At 37.7% G+C, this 19240-nt stretch overlaps 1 protein-coding gene across 1 annotated transcript in view; it reads left to right on the forward strand.

The window, feature by feature from the left end:
- The window catches only part of RAD51 (RAD51 recombinase), a 38951-nt gene extending 19794 nt beyond the window's left edge, over nucleotides 1-19157 (forward strand). Inside the window, exons 5-10 of the mRNA XM_065940156.1 lie at nucleotides 299-390; nucleotides 9501-9595; nucleotides 16465-16578; nucleotides 16908-17037; nucleotides 17252-17373; nucleotides 17830-19157. Of these exons, the coding sequence (XP_065796228.1) occupies nucleotides 299-390; nucleotides 9501-9595; nucleotides 16465-16578; nucleotides 16908-17037; nucleotides 17252-17373; nucleotides 17830-17953 (677 nt within the window). The 3' untranslated portion in view covers nucleotides 17954-19157. The remainder of the gene's footprint in view (nucleotides 1-298; nucleotides 391-9500; nucleotides 9596-16464; nucleotides 16579-16907; nucleotides 17038-17251; nucleotides 17374-17829) is intronic.
- The last annotated feature ends 83 nt before the right edge of the window (nucleotides 19158-19240 follow it).

Consider the following 19240-nt stretch of genomic DNA (forward strand, 5'->3'; position numbering starts at 1 on the left):
GGAGAAATCTGAAGAAGCTCTGTGGATTGTATGGATGTCAATTTTCTGATATTTATACTATAATTATATAAAGCATTAACATTGGGGGAAGCTGGATGAAAAATTCATGGAACCTCTATATTTCTTTGCAGTGGTCTATGTATCTAGAATTATTTCCAAATGAAGTATTTTTAAAATTACTGCTTGTTGAAGATTGGGTCTCTAAATTATGTAAACATCTTTCTGATGAGCTACTGGGGTGTTTCTATGGTTATGTTTCTAACATTTGTATTGTGCTAACAGATGTTTCTTTTTTTAGGAGGAATTGAGACTGGATCCATCACAGAGATGTTTGGAGAATTCCGAACTGGGAAGACCCAGATCTGTCATACATTGGCTGTAACATGCCAGGTGAGCTATTGGGACTCTGCCTAATCATATCAGCAAGAATGAGTTGATTCCTGTTACTGGCAAGCATCTGTTAGCATGGACAAAAAAAAGCACTTTCTCTGTCTTCAAAAATGCTAGGGGGACTTTCCTGGCAGGTCCAGTGGTTAAGACTCTGAACTTCTGCAGGGGGCACAGGTTCGATTCCTTGTTGGGTATTGAACCTGTGCATGCTGCATGACTCAGCCAAAAAAGAAAAAGAATGCTATAGCTAGTTAGAAGACAGATTGCTACTGTAAGACTTCGAAATAGCTTGGAAACTTTCAGATTATTAATTTCACATACTTTCTTGCTATCCACTAGGCCTCTCCTGGCTTTTTCTGCCCTCTTCACTAGTTTAGATTAGTTTAGACTTCATTAAAGTCATTCCTTTACAGATACCCTCATATTTACATTCCCCATCTGAAGAGATGCCATTCTTAGATGAATCCTATCTATGTTTTCAGTGTCTGATTTCCCCAATAGCTGATCATACTAGAGAAAAATCTTAACATAAAGCTGACCTTACTTTAAATTTAAGATGACAGACTTTAACATTCAATACTGCTTGGCAGATCTACTGAAAATTTTTCATTCAGGCAACGTTTTCCCCCACTCAGTAAGAATCACGTAATTTGTCCTTTTTCCTCAAACTTTCATGCTTATCTTTAGCCTCACTCTTAGCCAAATAATCTAAACTGTTCTTCACATCAAAACTATAAACTCACATAGCTTTTATAAAAATTTTATTTTATGAAGTATAGTTGATTTACAATGTTATGTTAATTTCTGCTATCTAGTGAAGTGATTCAGTTATACTAATATATACATTCTTCTTCATATTCTTTTCCATTGTGGTTTGTCACAGGATTTTATTTATTTATTTATCTGGCTGCATTAGGTCTTAGTTGCAGCATGCGGGATCTTGTTTGTTGCATCATGTAGGATCTTTCATTGTGTCACACAGACTCTAGTTGTGGCACTCGGGCTAAGTAGTTGCACAGGTTCCAGAGCATGCGGGCTCTAGTTGTGGCTCATGGGCTTAACTGCCTCACAGCATGTGGGATCTCAGTTCTCCAGTGAAGGATCGAACCCATGCCCTTTGCATTGCAAGGTGGATTCTTAAACCACTGGACCACCAGGGAAGTCTCCTGTCACTGAACATTGAATGTAGCTCCTTGTACTGTATAGTAGGACCTTGTTGTTTATCCATTCTGTATAATACTTTGCAGCTGCTAATCCAAAACTCCCAATCTATCCATCCCCAACATCCCCCTCCCCTGTTCTTTATGTTCTGTCTGTTTTATAGATAGGTCCATTTGTGTCACATTTTAGATTTCACTTGTAAGTGATATCATATGGTGTCTTTCTCTTTCTGACTTAGTTCACTTAGTATGATAATCTCTAGGTCCATCCATGTTACTGCAAATGGCAGTATTTCATTTATTTTTATGGCTGAGTAGTATTCCATTGTATATATGTATGCTAATCCATGGAGTAGTATTTCATTGTATATATGCACATCTTCTTTATCCATTCATCCGTCAGTGGACATTTAGGTTATTTTCATGTCTTAGCATGATAGCGCTGCTGTGAACACAGGGGTGCATGTATCTTTTAGAACCAAAGTTTTGTCTGGGTATATGCCCAAGAGTAGGATTGCTAGAGCATATGGTAACTCTATTTTTAGTTTTTTGAGGAACCTCCATACTGTTTTCCATGGTGGCCACACCAATTTACATTCCTACCAATAGTGTAGGAGGGTTCCCTTTTCTCCACACCCTCCTCCACACCCAGCATTTGTTGCTTGTAGACTCTTAATTAGGGCCATTCTGACTGGTGTGAGGTAAATCCATGTATCTGTAGCCACCCTTTCTTATCTTGGATTACAATAGAGAGTGCCTCTTTTCCTCTCAAAGGCCCTACCAATGTGATCTGGTTACCATGCCTTGCCACTTTTCCAAGGACTCTGCTCCTTCTCTTTTCTGGTCTACCTCTCTATTAAATTATTTTCATTGTTATACAAGCATGCCTAGTATCTCCTACATAAGGGAAAAAACTTCCCTGGACCCCTTCTGTTTCTTCTTTGCTTTGCTTGGATAGATTTGGAAACAGACACAGTGAGTTAAACAGTTCCTGAGATCATATCACATGTAAGTAGTAGCTACAGGAATCAAACCCAACTTCAGAGCCCATGCTCTTAAAAACTCTTTAAAGTAGTACCTGGCTTGTAGTAACTGACTTGTTCTCTACTGTACTGCTAGTGCCTAAGTCAGTGCTCAGTAAATACTTGAATGAATGGAGATGATTGAATTAGATGTCCTAAGGCATACCTGATATATTGTAAAATAAAAAATACAGGGGAAGTAGCATAAATATTTAAGGAAGAAACAGGATTCCATCACACTAGAGTAATCACTGAATACTTTATGGAAAAATGAGATTAGACCAGGATCCTGAAGAATGCTAAATTTGACCAGGTAAATAAACTAAAAAGCATTTAAGTATAAGAAATGGTATGAACAGAGCAGGGGAGCATAACATAAGACAAAATAAGTCCATTTACCTAGCTCAAAAGTTGTATTTGGACAAATTGTAGGAGACAGACAGACCTTTGAAAAGGACACATCAAGACCATTTTACAAGGTCTTGACCAAAGTACAAGAAGTATAGACTTGAGTCTATAGAGAGTGGGGATCATTCAGCATTTTTCAACGGAAGAGAAGCATGAGCAAATTTTCAGAAATATTCTGGTAGCAATTTAATGAACTGAAAGGAGAGGCAAGAGCTAAGGATAGCTGAGGTATAATTATTATAAGCACTAGCTGGTCAGGACTACACTAAAATAAAGACTCTGAAGGACTATAGACAGAAGACATAAAGTATAGTGCTTAATGATCGACAATAAAAAATACCCTTCAACCCAGCATATTACTTTGGTAAACTCTAAAAAGTATTTGGGAGAGAGAGACAGTTTTGATGGAAAGGTGAGTTTCAAAATTAGGTGTGGTAAGTTTGAGGTGATGAGATGACCAAGTGAAATTTTCTAACAGTATTTAGAGATGTGGAACTAAGTTGTCTACAGAGAAGTAACACTGGATTTCTGAAAATAAAAGATCTGTGAGAGAGAGAAAAATAGAAGAGTAAACTTTTCACTGTTTCCCACCTCCAAGCCCTGTTTTGAGGAGCACTTTTTCCTCTTTCAGAGGGGTCCCAATTTTTCCTCGCCTCAAGGGCACGCTGCTTACCCTCAAAGCAGTGACTGGCTGGCCCACAAAGTACTCTGGAACCTGACCCATTCCCATGGGCCAACTCTTGTTTTAATCTTCGGAGGTTTTATTATAGTTTTAGGTATTTTGAACCAAATGGCATTACAGATCTTCCTTGACACGTCATGGGGTAAACCCTGATAAACCCTGATATCGCATCCGGATAAACCAATCAGAAGTTGAAAGTTTCACATGTCAGCTCAGTCGTGTCTGACTCTTTGCGCCCCAGGGACTGCAGCATGTCAGGCTTCCCTGTCCATCACCAACTGCCAGAGCTTACTCAAACTTGTGTCCATCAAGTTGGTGATGCCATCCAATCATCTCATCCTCTGTCGTCCTCTTCTCCTCCTGCCTTCAGTCTTTCCCAGCATCAGGGTCTTTTCCAAGGAGTCAATTCTTCGCATTAGGTGGCCAAAGTATTGGAGTTTCAGCTTCAGCATCAGTCCTTCCAATGAATATTCAGGGTCGATTTCCTTTAGGATGGACTGGTTGGATCTCCTTGCAGTCCAAGGGACTCTCAAGAGTCTTCTCCAACACCACAGTTCAAAAGCATCAGTTCTTCGGCACTCAGCTTTCTTTATAGCCCAACTACTAGAAAAACCATAGCTTTGACTAGATGGACTTTTGTTGGCAAAGTAATGTCTCTGCTTTTTAATATGCTGTCTAGGTTGGTCATAACTTTTATTCCAAGGAACAAGCGTCTTTTAATTTCATGGCTGCAGTCACCATCTACAGTGATTTTGGAGCCCCCCCAAAATAAAGTCTGCCGCTGTTTCCACTGTTTCCCCACCTGTTTGCTATGACGTGATGGGACCAGATGCCATGATCTTAGTTTTCTGAATGTTGAGTTTTAAGCCAACCTTTTCACTCTCCTCTTTCACTTTCATCAAGAGGCTCTTAGTTCTTCACTTCCTGCTATAAGGGTGGTGTCATCTGCATATCTGAGGTTATTGATATTTCTTCCGGTAATCTTGATTCCAGCTTGTGCTTCATCCAGCCCAGCATTTCTCATGATGTACTCTGCATATAAGTTAAATAAGCAGGGTGACAATATACAGCCTTGACGTACTCTTTTCCCGATTTGGAACCAGTCTTTTGTTCCATGTCCAGTTCTAACTGTTGCTTCTTGACCTGCATACAGGTTTCTCCCGAGGCAGGTGAGGTGATCTGGTATTCTCATCTCTTGAATAATTTTGCTTCTTGACCTGCATACAGGTTTCTCCCGAGGCAGGTGAGGTGGTCTGGTATTCTCATCTCTTGAATAATTTTCCACAGTTTGTTGTGATCCACACAGTGAAAAGCTTTGGTGTAGTCAATAAAGCAGAAGTAGATGTTTTTCTGGAACTCTCTTGCTTTTTTGATGATCCAACAGATGTTGGCAATTTGATCACTGGTTCCTGTGCCTTTTCTAAATCCAGCATGAACATCTGGAAGTTCACGGTTCATGTACTGTTGAAGCCTGGCTTGGAGAATTTTGAACATTACTTTGCTAACGTGTGAGATGAGTGCAATTGTGCGGTAGTTTCACAGGTCAAATATGCATTTAATGCACCTAGCCTACTGAACATCGTAGCTTAGCCCAGCTTACCTTAAACATGCTCAGAACACTTACATTAGCCTGCAGTTGGGCAAAATCATCTAACACAAAGCCTATATTGTAATGAAGTGTTGAGTTTCTCATATGTAGTTTATTGAATACTATATTGAAAGTGAGAACCAGAATGTTTGTAAGTGTACCAGCTGTTTACCCTCCAGCTCAAGTGGCTGACTGGGAGCACAGCGTGGTTGCCCAGTACCATGAAAGTATTGTACAGCAAATGACTCACCTGGAAAAAGACTGAAATTCAGATTTTTGGTTTGTACTAAACTCGTATCACTTTCACACCATGGTAAAGTCGAAGGATTGTAAATCAAGCCATAGTTAAGTTGGAAACTGTCTAGATAGATTACACTCACTTCTCCCAAGGACACAACTTACCAATGGAGTTAGCGAATAACTGAAAGGAAATCTGCCTTCTTCAGTCATTATGACAGAGGGAACTTCATGGTATCTTAGCATCCAGTGTGAGTTCTTAGCCTCTCAACAAAATAACATTCATTCTTGGAACTTACTTATAAGTTTTAACATCAAATATAAATTGTTTTCTTTTGTGTATTTTCCCTTATGAAACAAATTATGAACTTTTATAATTTATTCTGTATTTAAGAGCACTTTATAATAATGTTTGTTACATCACTGTAGTGCTATGTTATAAAGATGCTATGTGCCATTAAAAAAATATGGATTTTTGTTAGGACTCTGTGTCTTGGACAGAGTTCACATTTAGTGAAACACATATATCTGCAGAGGCTTATGAGACTGATTCTCTCAAGTCACCCAAGAAAATCTGTCCTCCTCCCCCCCCCCCCCCATTTTACAGATAACGTCCATCAGTCAACACTGCTGTCTTGAAGTGGTCATTTTAGATAGGAAAATATTTTCATTCTGCATGAATAAAAGTTTATCTAATAACAAGAGACCCAACTTAATGGTCTCCTGTTTTTCTCATCATTTTCCTTTCTCATTAGTCATTTTGATTGTGTTTCTCTCCTCAGTCACTCTGCTGATCTTTCTTATTACAACCAAAATGTCACCACTTACAGCCACATTAGGATTCCAATATCAAGTAGACATAAGCTATGTTGACTCATCTCATAAATAACTCCAAGGAGAAAAGAGGGGGATATAAGAACTTTTAGGATAGAGGGGAAGCATTGAGAAGAGGAACAGTGGTACAGTCAAGCTGCAGGAGCTACAGTTATTGCCCAAGCACCATTAGAAGATTTTAGCTAAAAGGAAATAGAACTATTTAAAATATCACTCAGATATGGGTCAGCTGATATGATATGTGACCTTTATAAATAGAAATGTTTTCCCTATGTTGTTTTGACAGGGATTCACATGGAATAAATATTTAGCGTACATTACACAATATCTGTAGTTGCCGTTGGCAACTCAGCGTAGCATGCTAATGCTCTTAAGTTGTACAGACAGACTCCTAACTCGGGAATGTTTATTAGTAGTCAGATAATGCCTGTTAACAATAAACTGAAGCTAAATTCTAAAACGTACCCTCTGTATAAAAACAACTGAGCATTCAGTTGGCTGAATAACTGGATCTTTGATATTTCTGTCAGAGAAAAAAAGTTCTAATTCATTAGTAATGGAAAGGATTACATGTCACTACCCTAAGAGCTGGAACCAGAGGTATAGAGAGGCTGTTAGATTAGTATTTAAATCTAAATATTATCACATCTTATTTGTTCAGATTTTCTTGACTTAATGAAGTGAAACCCTGTTATGTATCAGATCTGTCTAATAGTGAAGTTATATTAAGTTAAGAGTCATACTTAGGTTATAAAAATGAAGAGCCCATGTTTGTTCACAGTACTAGAATAATTTTAAAATCCTGAAAGGACAGTATTAAGTACCAATTTTAAATGCACATGCCCTTGACAGAAAATGTGTCTTACAAAACTTTTTGCATACAATCAAGAATATATGTAGAAAGAATTTACACCATAGCATTATAAAATGGTGAAAGTTCGAAACAGCTTGCATCATTACGAAATAAGAGTTAAATTATGGTTGTTGTGGTTGTTCAGTCACTAAGTCATGTCTGACTCTTTGCAACCTCATGAACTGCAGCACGCCAGCCTCCTCTGTCCTTCACTATTTCTGTGAGTTTGCTCAAACTTATGTTGAGTCAGTGATGCCATCCAACCATCTCATCCTCTGTCACCCCCTTCTCTTGCCCTCAGTCTTTCCCAGCATCAGGGTCTTTTCCAGTGAGTCAGCTCTTGGCATCATGTAGCCAAAGTATTGGAGCTTCAGCATCAGTCCTTCCAATGAATATTCAGGGTTGATTTCCTTTAGGATTGACTGGTTTGATCTCCTTCCTGTCCAAGGGACTCTCAAAAGTCTTCTCCAGCACCACAGTTCAAAAGCATCAGTTCTTCAGCACTGAGCCTTCTTTATGGTCCCACTCTCACATCCATACATGACTAATGGAAAAACCATAGCTTTGACTATATGAACCTCTGTCGACAAAGTGATGTCTCTGCTTATGGTACTAAGCAGTTATTGCAAATAGCTACCTTGGTGGTCAGCCCAGCAACACAAGATGGCTGAGGGGACACTGAAAGGGTGAGGTGGAGGAGACAAAATGAGCAGGGGTGTACAGCACATAATCTTTCCCCCTGTGACTGGGCCAGCAGTCCACTTCTCTGCTGGGACCATGTCCATATCTGCTGTCAGTCTTCCAGACATTCATGGCCTCCCTTCTGCCCAAGGAGGTCTATTTAGCTGGAAAAGAACTCCTCATGCTAGTACTAAAGATGCAAGAAAGTGAGAGAAGGGAGAACCTCATTCATTTTAATTCCTGTGGCCTTAGCCCCCTGAATGTCAAGATTTTCTCCTCCCCCAAAATCGAGGCAGTTTCTGCTTTCTGAAGACATTCTTCTGTTGTATATATATATCCTTTGCTCTTTGCACGAATTCCTATGGTTTGAAAAATTTTCTCTGCCAACCTACCAAATGACAACATAATCATTTTCCCCTTTCCAAATTAACGAAGCCTTCTGTGAGTATATGCCAAAGTCAGTGCCCTAGAGGTGGAGGATAGCTTGAGTTTTCCAGATGCCTTCTATATGTGAGGCACTGTGCTAAACACTTAGCATGAATTATCTAATCTTCAAAACAGTGCCATAGGTAGGTTTTATTACATTTTACACAAAATGTAAAAACTGAGAATAAATATTCTCAGGGTCACATAGCAAGTGGCAGAATCACATATATAAAAAGTGTTTGTATGAAAATGATCTGGGAGATGGGAGTTTTTAAAGAAGAAATTTTCCTTTTTTTTTTTTCTTCATTCTACTTATTTCTGTATTGCTTGAGTTTTTAATACAAGCATGTAGTACTTTTGTAATTTTGAAAAAAAAAATCCTTTTTCTCAGAAATAGGAAAAGACAGAATTTTGGCATTACCAGGCACTTAATGTAAACCATTGTAAGGGATTTTCCTCAGAATTTAAAGGTTCCAAAGTAGATTTCAGGGGTGGAAACTACCATTTAGCAACATTCACTTAAAATTTGTAGAACTCAGTATCTGGTATGGGATAGGTAGACTAAAACGGATTTCCTTGAACAGCTCATGAGACAGTTTTCCTGGCACTTCTCCATTTTCTTTCTTTTTTTTAAACTCTGATTATTTTTCCTTTTCTATATCTTATGTGTATTACTGGAGCAAACACCTATTAAATGTGCTAGGGATACCCCTGGGGTTTTTGCCAGTCTCCTTCAGCAACCCAAAGGAATGAACTCTGCTTGGTAAATATGAGCTCTGCTCATTTAAGTGTGGTCTGGATATGATAAAATGAATTGGGTATTGGATCAGAGTCTCTTGCTTATTAAAGCTAAGTAAATGATCTTCCAAATTGCCTTGAGAGAATTGATCAGTCTTTTGCTGGTATACAATGATAGAAGCTTTTTTTTAATTGGAAGAAGTGTATGTGTTTAAAAAAAAGGATTTTATCACCTACTTTGGTATATATTTCCAAGCACTCTTCAACTCTGTCCAAACTCTAGCCTCACAATTAACTCTATACCTATTACTAGATGTACTTCTCTCAGAAGTGAGTGTCTCCTCCCTAGATCTTATTGTCACTTTAAAGTATTTTTTGTTTTGCTTTACTGGGAGCGGAAGCAATTATAGGTCCATCAGGAGGAAGTTGTTCAGTTATATCAGAAGTACAGTGTCATTTCCACTGTTCTTTTTCTCTTTAGCTTCCTATTGACCGAGGTGGAGGTGAAGGAAAGGCCATGTACATTGACACCGAAGGTACCTTTAGGCCAGAACGGCTGCTAGCAGTGGCTGAGAGGTAGGTTACTGGATCAGACAAGAGAAATATGGCTCCATCTGTCACTAGTGATTGCCAGAGTTAGTCTGGCTGAAGAGTGTCTTTTCCTCTCTCTTATTGCTCCATATCCCAGAGTTGTATGTGTGTTTCAAAAGAATAACCTTCCTTAGAAAAAAAACCACACTTCTTTAGTCAAAAAACCCGTGAGTTGCTGTCAAACTGAATAAAAAACAAGGTCAACTATATGCTGCCTTCCAGAGAACCAGTTTAGATTCAAAGACACAAATAGACTGAAACTAAAAAGATGGAAAAAGATATTGCATGCAAATAGTAACCACAGAGGGCTGGAGTAGCTATACCAATACCAGACAAAACAGACTTTAAGACAAAAAAAGCACTAATTGAGGCAAAGAGGAACATCTTATAACTAAAAGGTCAGTTCATCCAGACAATATAACAAATATATATGCACTTAATAGGGACCCAAAATATGTGCATAATTATTGGGGACTAACACCTCACTCTCAGTAATGGATAGAGCGTTTATCAGAGGCCCTGATAAAGAGCATCTACCAGAACCTACAGCTGGCATTTTAATAGTGAAAATCTGAATGATTTCTCCTTAAGATTGGGAATAAGGCAAGGATCTCCACACTCACCACTTATATTTCCCATCGTACTGAAGGTCTCAGCCAGTGCAGTCAGGCAAGAAAATGAAATTAAAAAACATCCAGATTGGAATAGAAAATATAAGCTATCTTCATTAATCAATGACATCCTATACATAGAAAATCATTAAGAAGCTGCTGCTGCTAAGTCACGTCAGTCGTGTCCGACTCTGTGTGACCCCATAGACAGCAGCCCAACAGGCTCCTCTGTCCCTGGCATTCTGCAGGGAAGAATACTGGAGTGGGGTGCCATTCCCTTCTCCAATGCATGAAAGTGAAAAGTGAAAGCGAAGTCGCTCAGTCATGTCCGACTCTTAGCGACCCCATGGACTGTAGCCTACCAGGCTCCTCTGTCCATGGGATTCTCCAGGCAAGAGTACTGGAATGGGTATTAAGAAGCTACATACACAAAAAACTACTAGAACTAAATTAGTTGAAAGGATGCAATCTCAATATGCAAAAATCCATTGTATTTCTATATACTAGCAATGAATAATTCAAAAATTAAGAAAATAATTCCATTCACAGTAGTATCACAAAGAATGAAATAGTAATAAATTTAACAGAAGTCCAAGACTTGTACACTGATAGCTAACATTGCTGAAACAAACTGAAGAAGATCTACATAGAGAAACATTTCACATTCATGGATTGGAAGATGTGATATTATTAAAATGGTAATTATCCCTCAAATTGACCTACAAATTCAATACAATGCCCATTGAAATTCCACCAACCTTTTTTCCAGATATTGACAAGCTGATTATAAAATTAATATGGAAATATCAAGAAAAGCCAAATATCAGATAAGCCAAAACATTCTTGGAGGAGAAAAAAAGAACAAAATTGGAGGTCTCAGTTTTCCCAATTTTAAAACTTACTATAAACAATAGTAATAAAGACAGTGTGGTGCTGCCATAAGGATAGACATATGGATCAATGGAATAGAATTGAGAGTTGACAATAAAAACTGTGTGACATTTAAACATAAACTTGCCATATAACCCAGCAATTACACTCTGGTTATGTACCCAAGAGGTATGTAAACATGTCCACACAGAGACTTGTTTGTGGATGTTTATAAGTATTATTAAATAACCAAATCGTAGAAACAACCCAATTGTCCATCCACTGATGAATGAATAGATAAAAAGTGGTTTATCCATACAATGGAATACTATTAAATAGCTAAAAGGAATGAAGTAATGATACATGTTATAACATGGATAAACCCCAACAACATGCTAAATGACAGAAGCTAGACAGAAAAGACCAAATATAATTCCATTTATATGAAATTTCCAGAAGGAAAATCTGTAGAGACTGTAGATTCATGGTTGCCTGGGGCAGGGAGTAGGAACAGAAAGTAACTGCAGATAGATTGGAGAAATCTTTCTGAGCAATGGAAATGTTCTAAAATTGAATTATTAAAGTCATTGAATTTTACACTTAAAGCACATCGATTTTATGGTATATAAATTATAACTCAGAAAAGCTGGTAAAGAATTTGTACATTTTTTCGGGACCTCCCTAGTGGTCCAGTAGCTAAGACTGCACTCCCAATGCAAGGGGGACTGGGTTCAGTCCCTTGTCAGGGAACTGTTAATAGATCCCACATTCTGCAACTAAGACCTGGTGCAGCCAAATAAGTAATAATTTATTTTAATTAAAAAAAAGAATTTGTAATTTTCCTACATCCCCTAATAGAGCTTTCAAATAAACTTTCAAGTTTATTTAAGTATTATTAATTTCAAATTGTTTCAGTTTCAAAAGTGTTTTCCTTAATTTTCCCTTGTCTAGGGTCAAATGTGATAATTTGATCCCTACCACACATTTTACTGAAACCTAGTGATTAAATGGAATTTAACTGCATGTTGAGATGTTAGATTCACATTGGAACCAGCCATGCTAAGTTAAGGAGAATTCTCTAGTTTTATAATTATAAGAGAATTCTCTTTCCCATTTTACAATTGGAGGAGTCCAAGTCAACAGATGTACACCATTGAGGCATAAAATTAGGTTGGAACAATAATTGTAGCCCTTTGCTTCTTCTTACAAAATCCCTGTCAGGAAAAATTGCTTTCTTGCAACCTGATTTTAGTTTACTAGAGATGAATATATCAAAATGTAGGTTCCTTCCCAAAGTTGATTTTGGTGTTCTACAGAAAAGTATGCTATTATTAGTTGAAGAGTTCTTTTGGATTAAGTCACTAGGATTTTATCCAGTAATATAAATGAGTGTTCAGATAGGCTATATAGTAGAATGTTATGAGGACTGGGACTTTGTTTTGACCATTCACTGTATGCCCAAGCCCTAGAACAGAGCATTCAATGTTTGTTAATGAACTAGTATTTATTAGAGCCATGTTTATGGCTGTTTTGTCAACTAAAAGAAAAATGTTTAGAAATTTAATTAATTTTAATCACTTCTATCAGGAACAGTTTTATAATTGAGTTTATACTTAAGTATATTGCATTTAAATTTATATTTCTGAGAAAGTTAAGGACAGGGCCTCCTAAGATAATTAATACCTAATTTCCTTCCACAAGAGAACAACCCTTATTGATAAATTTTTGCCATGCTCTGTTGAAGAATATTATTCAGGTGACTAGCTCAGAGGTTTCTAAGACTCTAGTCCTCCCTATAACTTCATTAGCATCACCTGGAAAATTGAAATGCAGATCCTCTGATTACACTACAGATCTACGGAAATAGAGACGATCAAGAGACTCTGAGGATAGGGTCCAGCAGTGGTGTGACAAGCGCCCCAGGTGATTGGGATGCTTGCTGAAGTTGGAGAACCAAGGCCACAATTGCTTGCTAGAGTGTCCCTACCTTTTTGGAATGTATTTAAAATACTATGAAAGAGAGAATGACAGAACTCCCTTGAGGCAATACAGCCGAGTTTTTCAATCTTACATGTTAATCACCTGAGGTTTTTTGTTTTTACTATGAAAATTCCCATTTTTTTCTTCCAGTTTTATTGAAATATAATTAACATACAGCACTATATAAGTTTTTATGTGTGTATAGAACACTTGATATATAGTTGATTTTTTTATATTTGGTTGCATCTGGTCTTTTTTGTTTTTTACTTATTATTATTTTTAAAATATTTCATTATTTGGCTGTGCCAGGTCTTAGTTGCAGCATGTGGGATTTAGTCCCCTGACCAGAGATCAGACCCAAGCCCCACACATTGAGAGATTGGAGTCTTAGCCACTGGACCACCAGAAGTCCCTGCATCTGCTTTTAGTTGTGGCACAGGGGCTCAGTAGCCCTGCGGCATGTGGGATCTTAGTTCAACCAGGGATTGAACTTGTGTGCCCTGCATTGGAAGGTGGATTCTTAACCACTAGACCTCCAGGGAAGTCCCACATAGAGTTGATTTACAATATTATATTAGTTCAGGTGTATAACACACTGATGCAATATTTTTATAGATTACACTCCGTTATTACAAAATATTGGCTATATTATCTGTGCTGTACATTATATCCTTGTGGCTTATTTATTTTGTTAATATATATAATAGTTTGTACCTCTTAATCCTTTACCCCTATTTTGTCCCTCCCCCATTCTTCTCCCCACTGGTAACTACTTGCTCCCTATATCTTTGAGTCTGTTTCTGTTTTATTTATTTATTATATCCCACATATAAATGATAACATACAGTATTTGTCTTTCTTTGTCTGACTTATTTCACTAAGCATAATGCCCTCCAGGTCTATCTATGTTGTTACAAATGACAAGATTTCATTCTTTGTTATGACTGAGTAATATTATATTGAATATATATACCACATCTTTATCCATTCCTCTGTTGTTGGCAGGTTAGGTTGCTTCCTTATCTTGGCTGTTGTGAATAATGCTCTGAACATGGGGATGCATATCTTTTTTAATTAGTCTTTTTTTCTTTAGATATATACCCAGCAGTGAAATTACTAGATCATATGATAATTTACTTTCCTGAGGAACCTCCACATTCTTCTCTATAGTGACTGTACCAATTTATATTCCCACAGCAGTGCATGAGGGTTCACTTTTCTCTACATCCTTGGCAGCACTTATTTTCTTTTGAAGAACAACCATTCTAACAGGTATCAGGTGATAAAATCATTGTGATTTTGATTTGTATTTCCCTAGTGATTAGTGATACTGATCATCTTTTCATGTGCCAGGTATTTGTTAAATATGCAAATTAACATGACTGTTCCATGAACATTGTAATTCAAAGTTTGGTTTAGGTCTGGGAATTTCGTTTTTTAACAGGTGTTCCAGATTATTCTTATGGAGGTTCTGGAAAAACTAAGAGAAGTTGCTTATTTCCAGCCAGCTTTTTCCAAGTTGTAGGAATTGAAGATTCTCTACTACTTCAAGAATATAAGCACAGAAATCCCCACAATCATCTTTATGAACTCTGCTGAAAGAAGGGCCAGGATGACTCTGTTTTTCTAGTAATGTCTGTATTCTGACAGCAGAAGGTAGTTTCCATTCCTGATAGTAGATTATATCAATGTTTCTTGAGGCAAGACTAGAAGGTTTATCTAGTATAGTACTTAGGCCTCTTCAGTCCTTTGTCTATCTTATAGTTATGATTTAAATACAGAAAATTTTATCTTTTTATTCCCATTTGGTCATGATCCTAAGGTAAAACTGTCTTCGCTTCATCTTCTTGTCTCCATGCCTAGACTTAACAAATTTATCGTCATCAATCCACTTTAAAAAAGAAAAACAAAAAAAACTAGCTAAACTTCCATTTGTATTGATAATGGCAAAGAATAACTGGTGAACCGTCCAGGAAAGTGCAAAGACTGGGTTTGCCAAATATGATGAATCCATTGTAAGATGTAGAAAATTCAGTTGGGTAGAGTGGCACCTCCTGATATCGAGGCTCAGCTTATTGCAGGGTTATTTCAAGTGCTAGAACATTCTTTTGTTTTTCTATTCTTTTGGGTAGGAAAACAGAGGAAAACTACTAAAGCTAAGTCTCAGAAGAGTAGGTTTGACACAGTGTATGCTTTTGTAATGATCAGAATCTTTACACAGAATAGATTGCTTCTCTTAAAAGATAAACTCTTAAGCATAGAAACTTTTGGATCTCAAGAAATTATAGCACATAGATTTTATTTCAACAGGCTATCTTTTGAACTGTTATATAAGGGAGTCAGTATTATACTCTTGAACTATAATGATTTTAGGTAACATAAAAATATTACTTGAGTTAAAGTGATGACATATGATTCTCTTTTTGTTTGGATTATGGTTAAAAACTTCATATTCAGCAATATTTATTCAGAATTTATGGTATAAAACAAATGTGCTAGTTGGAAAGGCATAGTCTTTTCCCTCAAGGAATCTGCAATCTAGTAAAAGAACGGCAGGTAGCCCCTCACAAGTGCCTAAAAAGGCCTAAGTCAAGTTTTCTCGAAGTGCAGAAGAGGAGGAATCACATCTATTCAAGAGATGCAGGGAAGCTTTTATAAAAGTACTGGCATTTAGCTGAGTCTTGATAGATGAATAAATCAAACCACTTTTGAAGAAATGGGATCCTATTAGGATACATTTAATGAGAAGTTGTCTAAACTATCTTGAGTATTTATGTCTTAGGTAGCAGTTACAAAGGTAAGGAAATATAAATTGTTCTAAGAAAGGTATTTTTTAATGCAAAGGTGAAAAATCATTATTGAAATATAAGATGAATTAAGGTTTTACTTATTTAACCCTACTAGATCCGTGTCACAGATTCTATAACTTGTTACTAGCAAGAAAAAGGGGAGAATAGATGGAGTATACTTATTTCTCTTAAGTATAGGACTCTTACAGTTTTGAGTCCTTAGGTTTTTGAATTTAGGAGGTTTTATTCTTATACAACAATAGTTTATATGATTTTGTTTAATTGATCTTTGAGTGATTCATAGTTTTTGTTTCAGTCCTAAATCTGTCATGCTACCCTTTGTTTTTCCAGGAGAACATTGATGGTTTCCTTCTATTTGGAAATTTCTCATTCTAGTTCAGGAGTCCTCAAAGAATAGATTTGGTTTATTCTGAAGTCCTGCCTGGTAGATCTACTCTAATGCAGTTGCTGTTCTTTCTCTGTAGTTTCACTGGGCTTCCTAATAGAAAGGGAATTATATTCTTACTATCACTTCTTACCTACCCATTCAGGTAATTTCATTGCCTTAGTTTTGTATGCAGCCTCAAAATGCTCTCTCTTCTAGATATGGCCTCTCTGGCAGTGATGTCCTGGATAATGTAGCATATGCTCGAGGGTTCAACACAGACCACCAGACCCAGCTCCTTTATCAGGCATCGGCCATGATGGTTGAGTCCAGGTATGTGGGCAGTAGAAGATACTGAGCATGTTTTCCCAGAGCCCTTGACTTGAATCTTGTACAGGCTGTGGCCAATTTGATAGTAGCTTGAATTAGAAATGGCGAGATTCAAGTTTTAGTTCCTATTTTGACACTCTTGCTTTGTGATTTAGGTCAAGTCACTGTTAAAATATGAAACTATAATTCACCTGAACTTGTTGGAAATTTTGCTATAGGATAACTCAAGTGCATGTTGTATAAATAAGTGTAGCCATAAATATAAAATGTTAGGGTAGTGGGAAAGGGAGCAACATCTGACATAGGCTTCAGAGAATCTGGGTTCCCTGTAGGTATGCACTGCTAATTGTAGACAGTGCCACCGCCCTCTACAGAACGGACTATTCGGGGCGAGGTGAGCTTTCAGCCAGACAGATGCACTTGGCCAGGTTTCTGCGGATGCTTTTGCGACTTGCTGATGAGGTAAGTTTTGGGGTAGGGACAGAGAATGCCTAATTTCAGGAGCTATGAATTCTAGTAGCCTTGCCAGGAGGCCAGGTTACTGGGGTCTGGTATCATCAAGATATCAGTTAGATATAGAGACTTTAGTCATTCATTGCTTTGGGGAGGGGGTGGCAGCAGTAAGGCTCTTGGAATGTCTGACCACAAACAATGACGTTTATGCTCTCCCTGTCAGTTTGGGGTAGCAGTGGTAATCACCAACCAGGTGGTGGCCCAGGTTGATGGAGCAGCCATGTTTGCCGCGGACCCTAAGAAGCCTATTGGAGGAAACATCATTGCTCACGCCTCAACAACAAGGTAAAGTCGACGGGACAGGCGCTTCACTGTGCAGTGTCATGGTAACTGTGAGGCAGACAGGAACATAACATTTCCATTTAAACCTTGTTAAAGCTGCTAGTCTGTAATTAGACACAGGAGCCTTGGCTTAATCTAATTGTCACGCTGTGGTTAAAACTGTTTGCTTTTAGTTCATAAAGGAATTAAAAGCTCAAGTGTGGAGGAATACATTTGAAGAACTGATAATGTCTCATTATTTTTTTTAAAAAAGGTTTCAATATAGGAAATCCACTGGGGGCAGGGGGTGAGCAGAAATGGATTTCTCTGGATGGGAAGTACCCTAAGGAATACAGAAAGATCCCCCAAAATCCTTCTAGGAAACATATAAGTCTAAAAACCTTTTAGATCTACCATAAATAGATCAGGAATAGAATTTTTTAATTATAATTTTGGTGCTTTGGTCTGTCTTTGCCTCAGACTGTACCTGAGAAAAGGAAGAGGGGAAACCAGAATCTGCAAAATCTATGACTCTCCTTGTCTTCCTGAAGCTGAAGCTATATTTGCCATCAATGCGGATGGAGTGGGAGATGCCAAAGACTGAATTGTTTTTCCCTTGTGATAAACCTTAAGCGCTGCAGACTAATGGCAAGGACTGCTCCCTGGAGTTTTTCACAGGCTTCTTCCTGTTGTGACTGCCAGCAAAAGGCTTTCAGGAAAACAGCTATTATATCGGCTTTTCTTATGGTGTAAACACAAGACAGGTCAGTGGTCACAAGCTGACCTGAATTGTTTATTCCTTCTGGAGTATATTAATCTCTATGTGATTTCTTTGGTTTTGGGGGTAGGTATGAAATACCTTTGACATCATAGTGCCTTGGGATTGACTCAGGACTGCTATTGGCCACTCTTATGTCTCCAAGAGAACTAACTAAAGCTGGAGAGACCTGACTTCTCTGTAGAAAATGGAGTGGGTCGCCTCACAGGTTCTTCTCCCTCCATCAGTAAAATCAGAAGCAGGTTTTTAAGTTTGTGTGTCTGAATTAGCTTATGTAAGAATTTTGTTTTAATATTAAGAGCAATTCAAGATAATCATTTCAGAAGCTCTTTAGTAGATTCAATGTGGGGCTGCTAATAAAGTAGTTATTTGTAGGGAATGTGCTGTTTATAGGAGTTACTCTGGTACAAGCTGAATATTTCAACGTAGGGCCTTCATAATACGGTTTTGGCTCTGGAAAGGAATGATCAGTTTCTATTACTTTAAAACTGAAAATGTAAAGGGGAAGTCCCACCTTCAGGTGATTTACTTTATTCTCTTTTAAACTCATAGAAAGTATCACAAGATAGCTACTCCATAGCATTCCTGTGGCCTTTGTTTCTATTAAGGTTTGTATTGTGTAAATCTGGTACTTGCCCAGATTATTCTGCTTTTTAGGGGTTTGAGATACTCCTCCCCCTTCATGTCTACTCAGCGTGAGTTTTAAGCAACTCTTCCAACTTCAAAGGGCCTCTTGGCTAGAATTGGGTGGAGAGGCAATGCAAATCACAGGCTGTTGCCTGTGTTGATCCTACTGTATGTAAGGAGATAGGACAAAATTTAATGCAACTTTGTTTTAAAAACAGCTGTTCCCTGACCATAGACCAGAGTGCCTCCTAAGTCTTCTTCCTTTTTTTTCCATCACAAAACAAACCTGGAATGATGTAATAAACCCACAGTGACAGACTCTGGAATGAAAGCTTGGTTCTTATATAAAAACATCTCAATCTTTTAGACCTATAAAGTATTTTAAGTGACCTTGACCTACAAACTTGTCTCAGTTTTTCTTTAACAAAAGAGCTTATTCTAAACTATTTGGTACTGTTTTTCTACTTGTCTGCAATTGCCTCACAG

This window comes from Muntiacus reevesi, chromosome 7 (genome assembly GCF_963930625.1).
Source record: "Muntiacus reevesi chromosome 7, mMunRee1.1, whole genome shotgun sequence".
NCBI classification, from domain to species: Eukaryota; Metazoa; Chordata; class Mammalia; order Artiodactyla; family Cervidae; genus Muntiacus; species Muntiacus reevesi.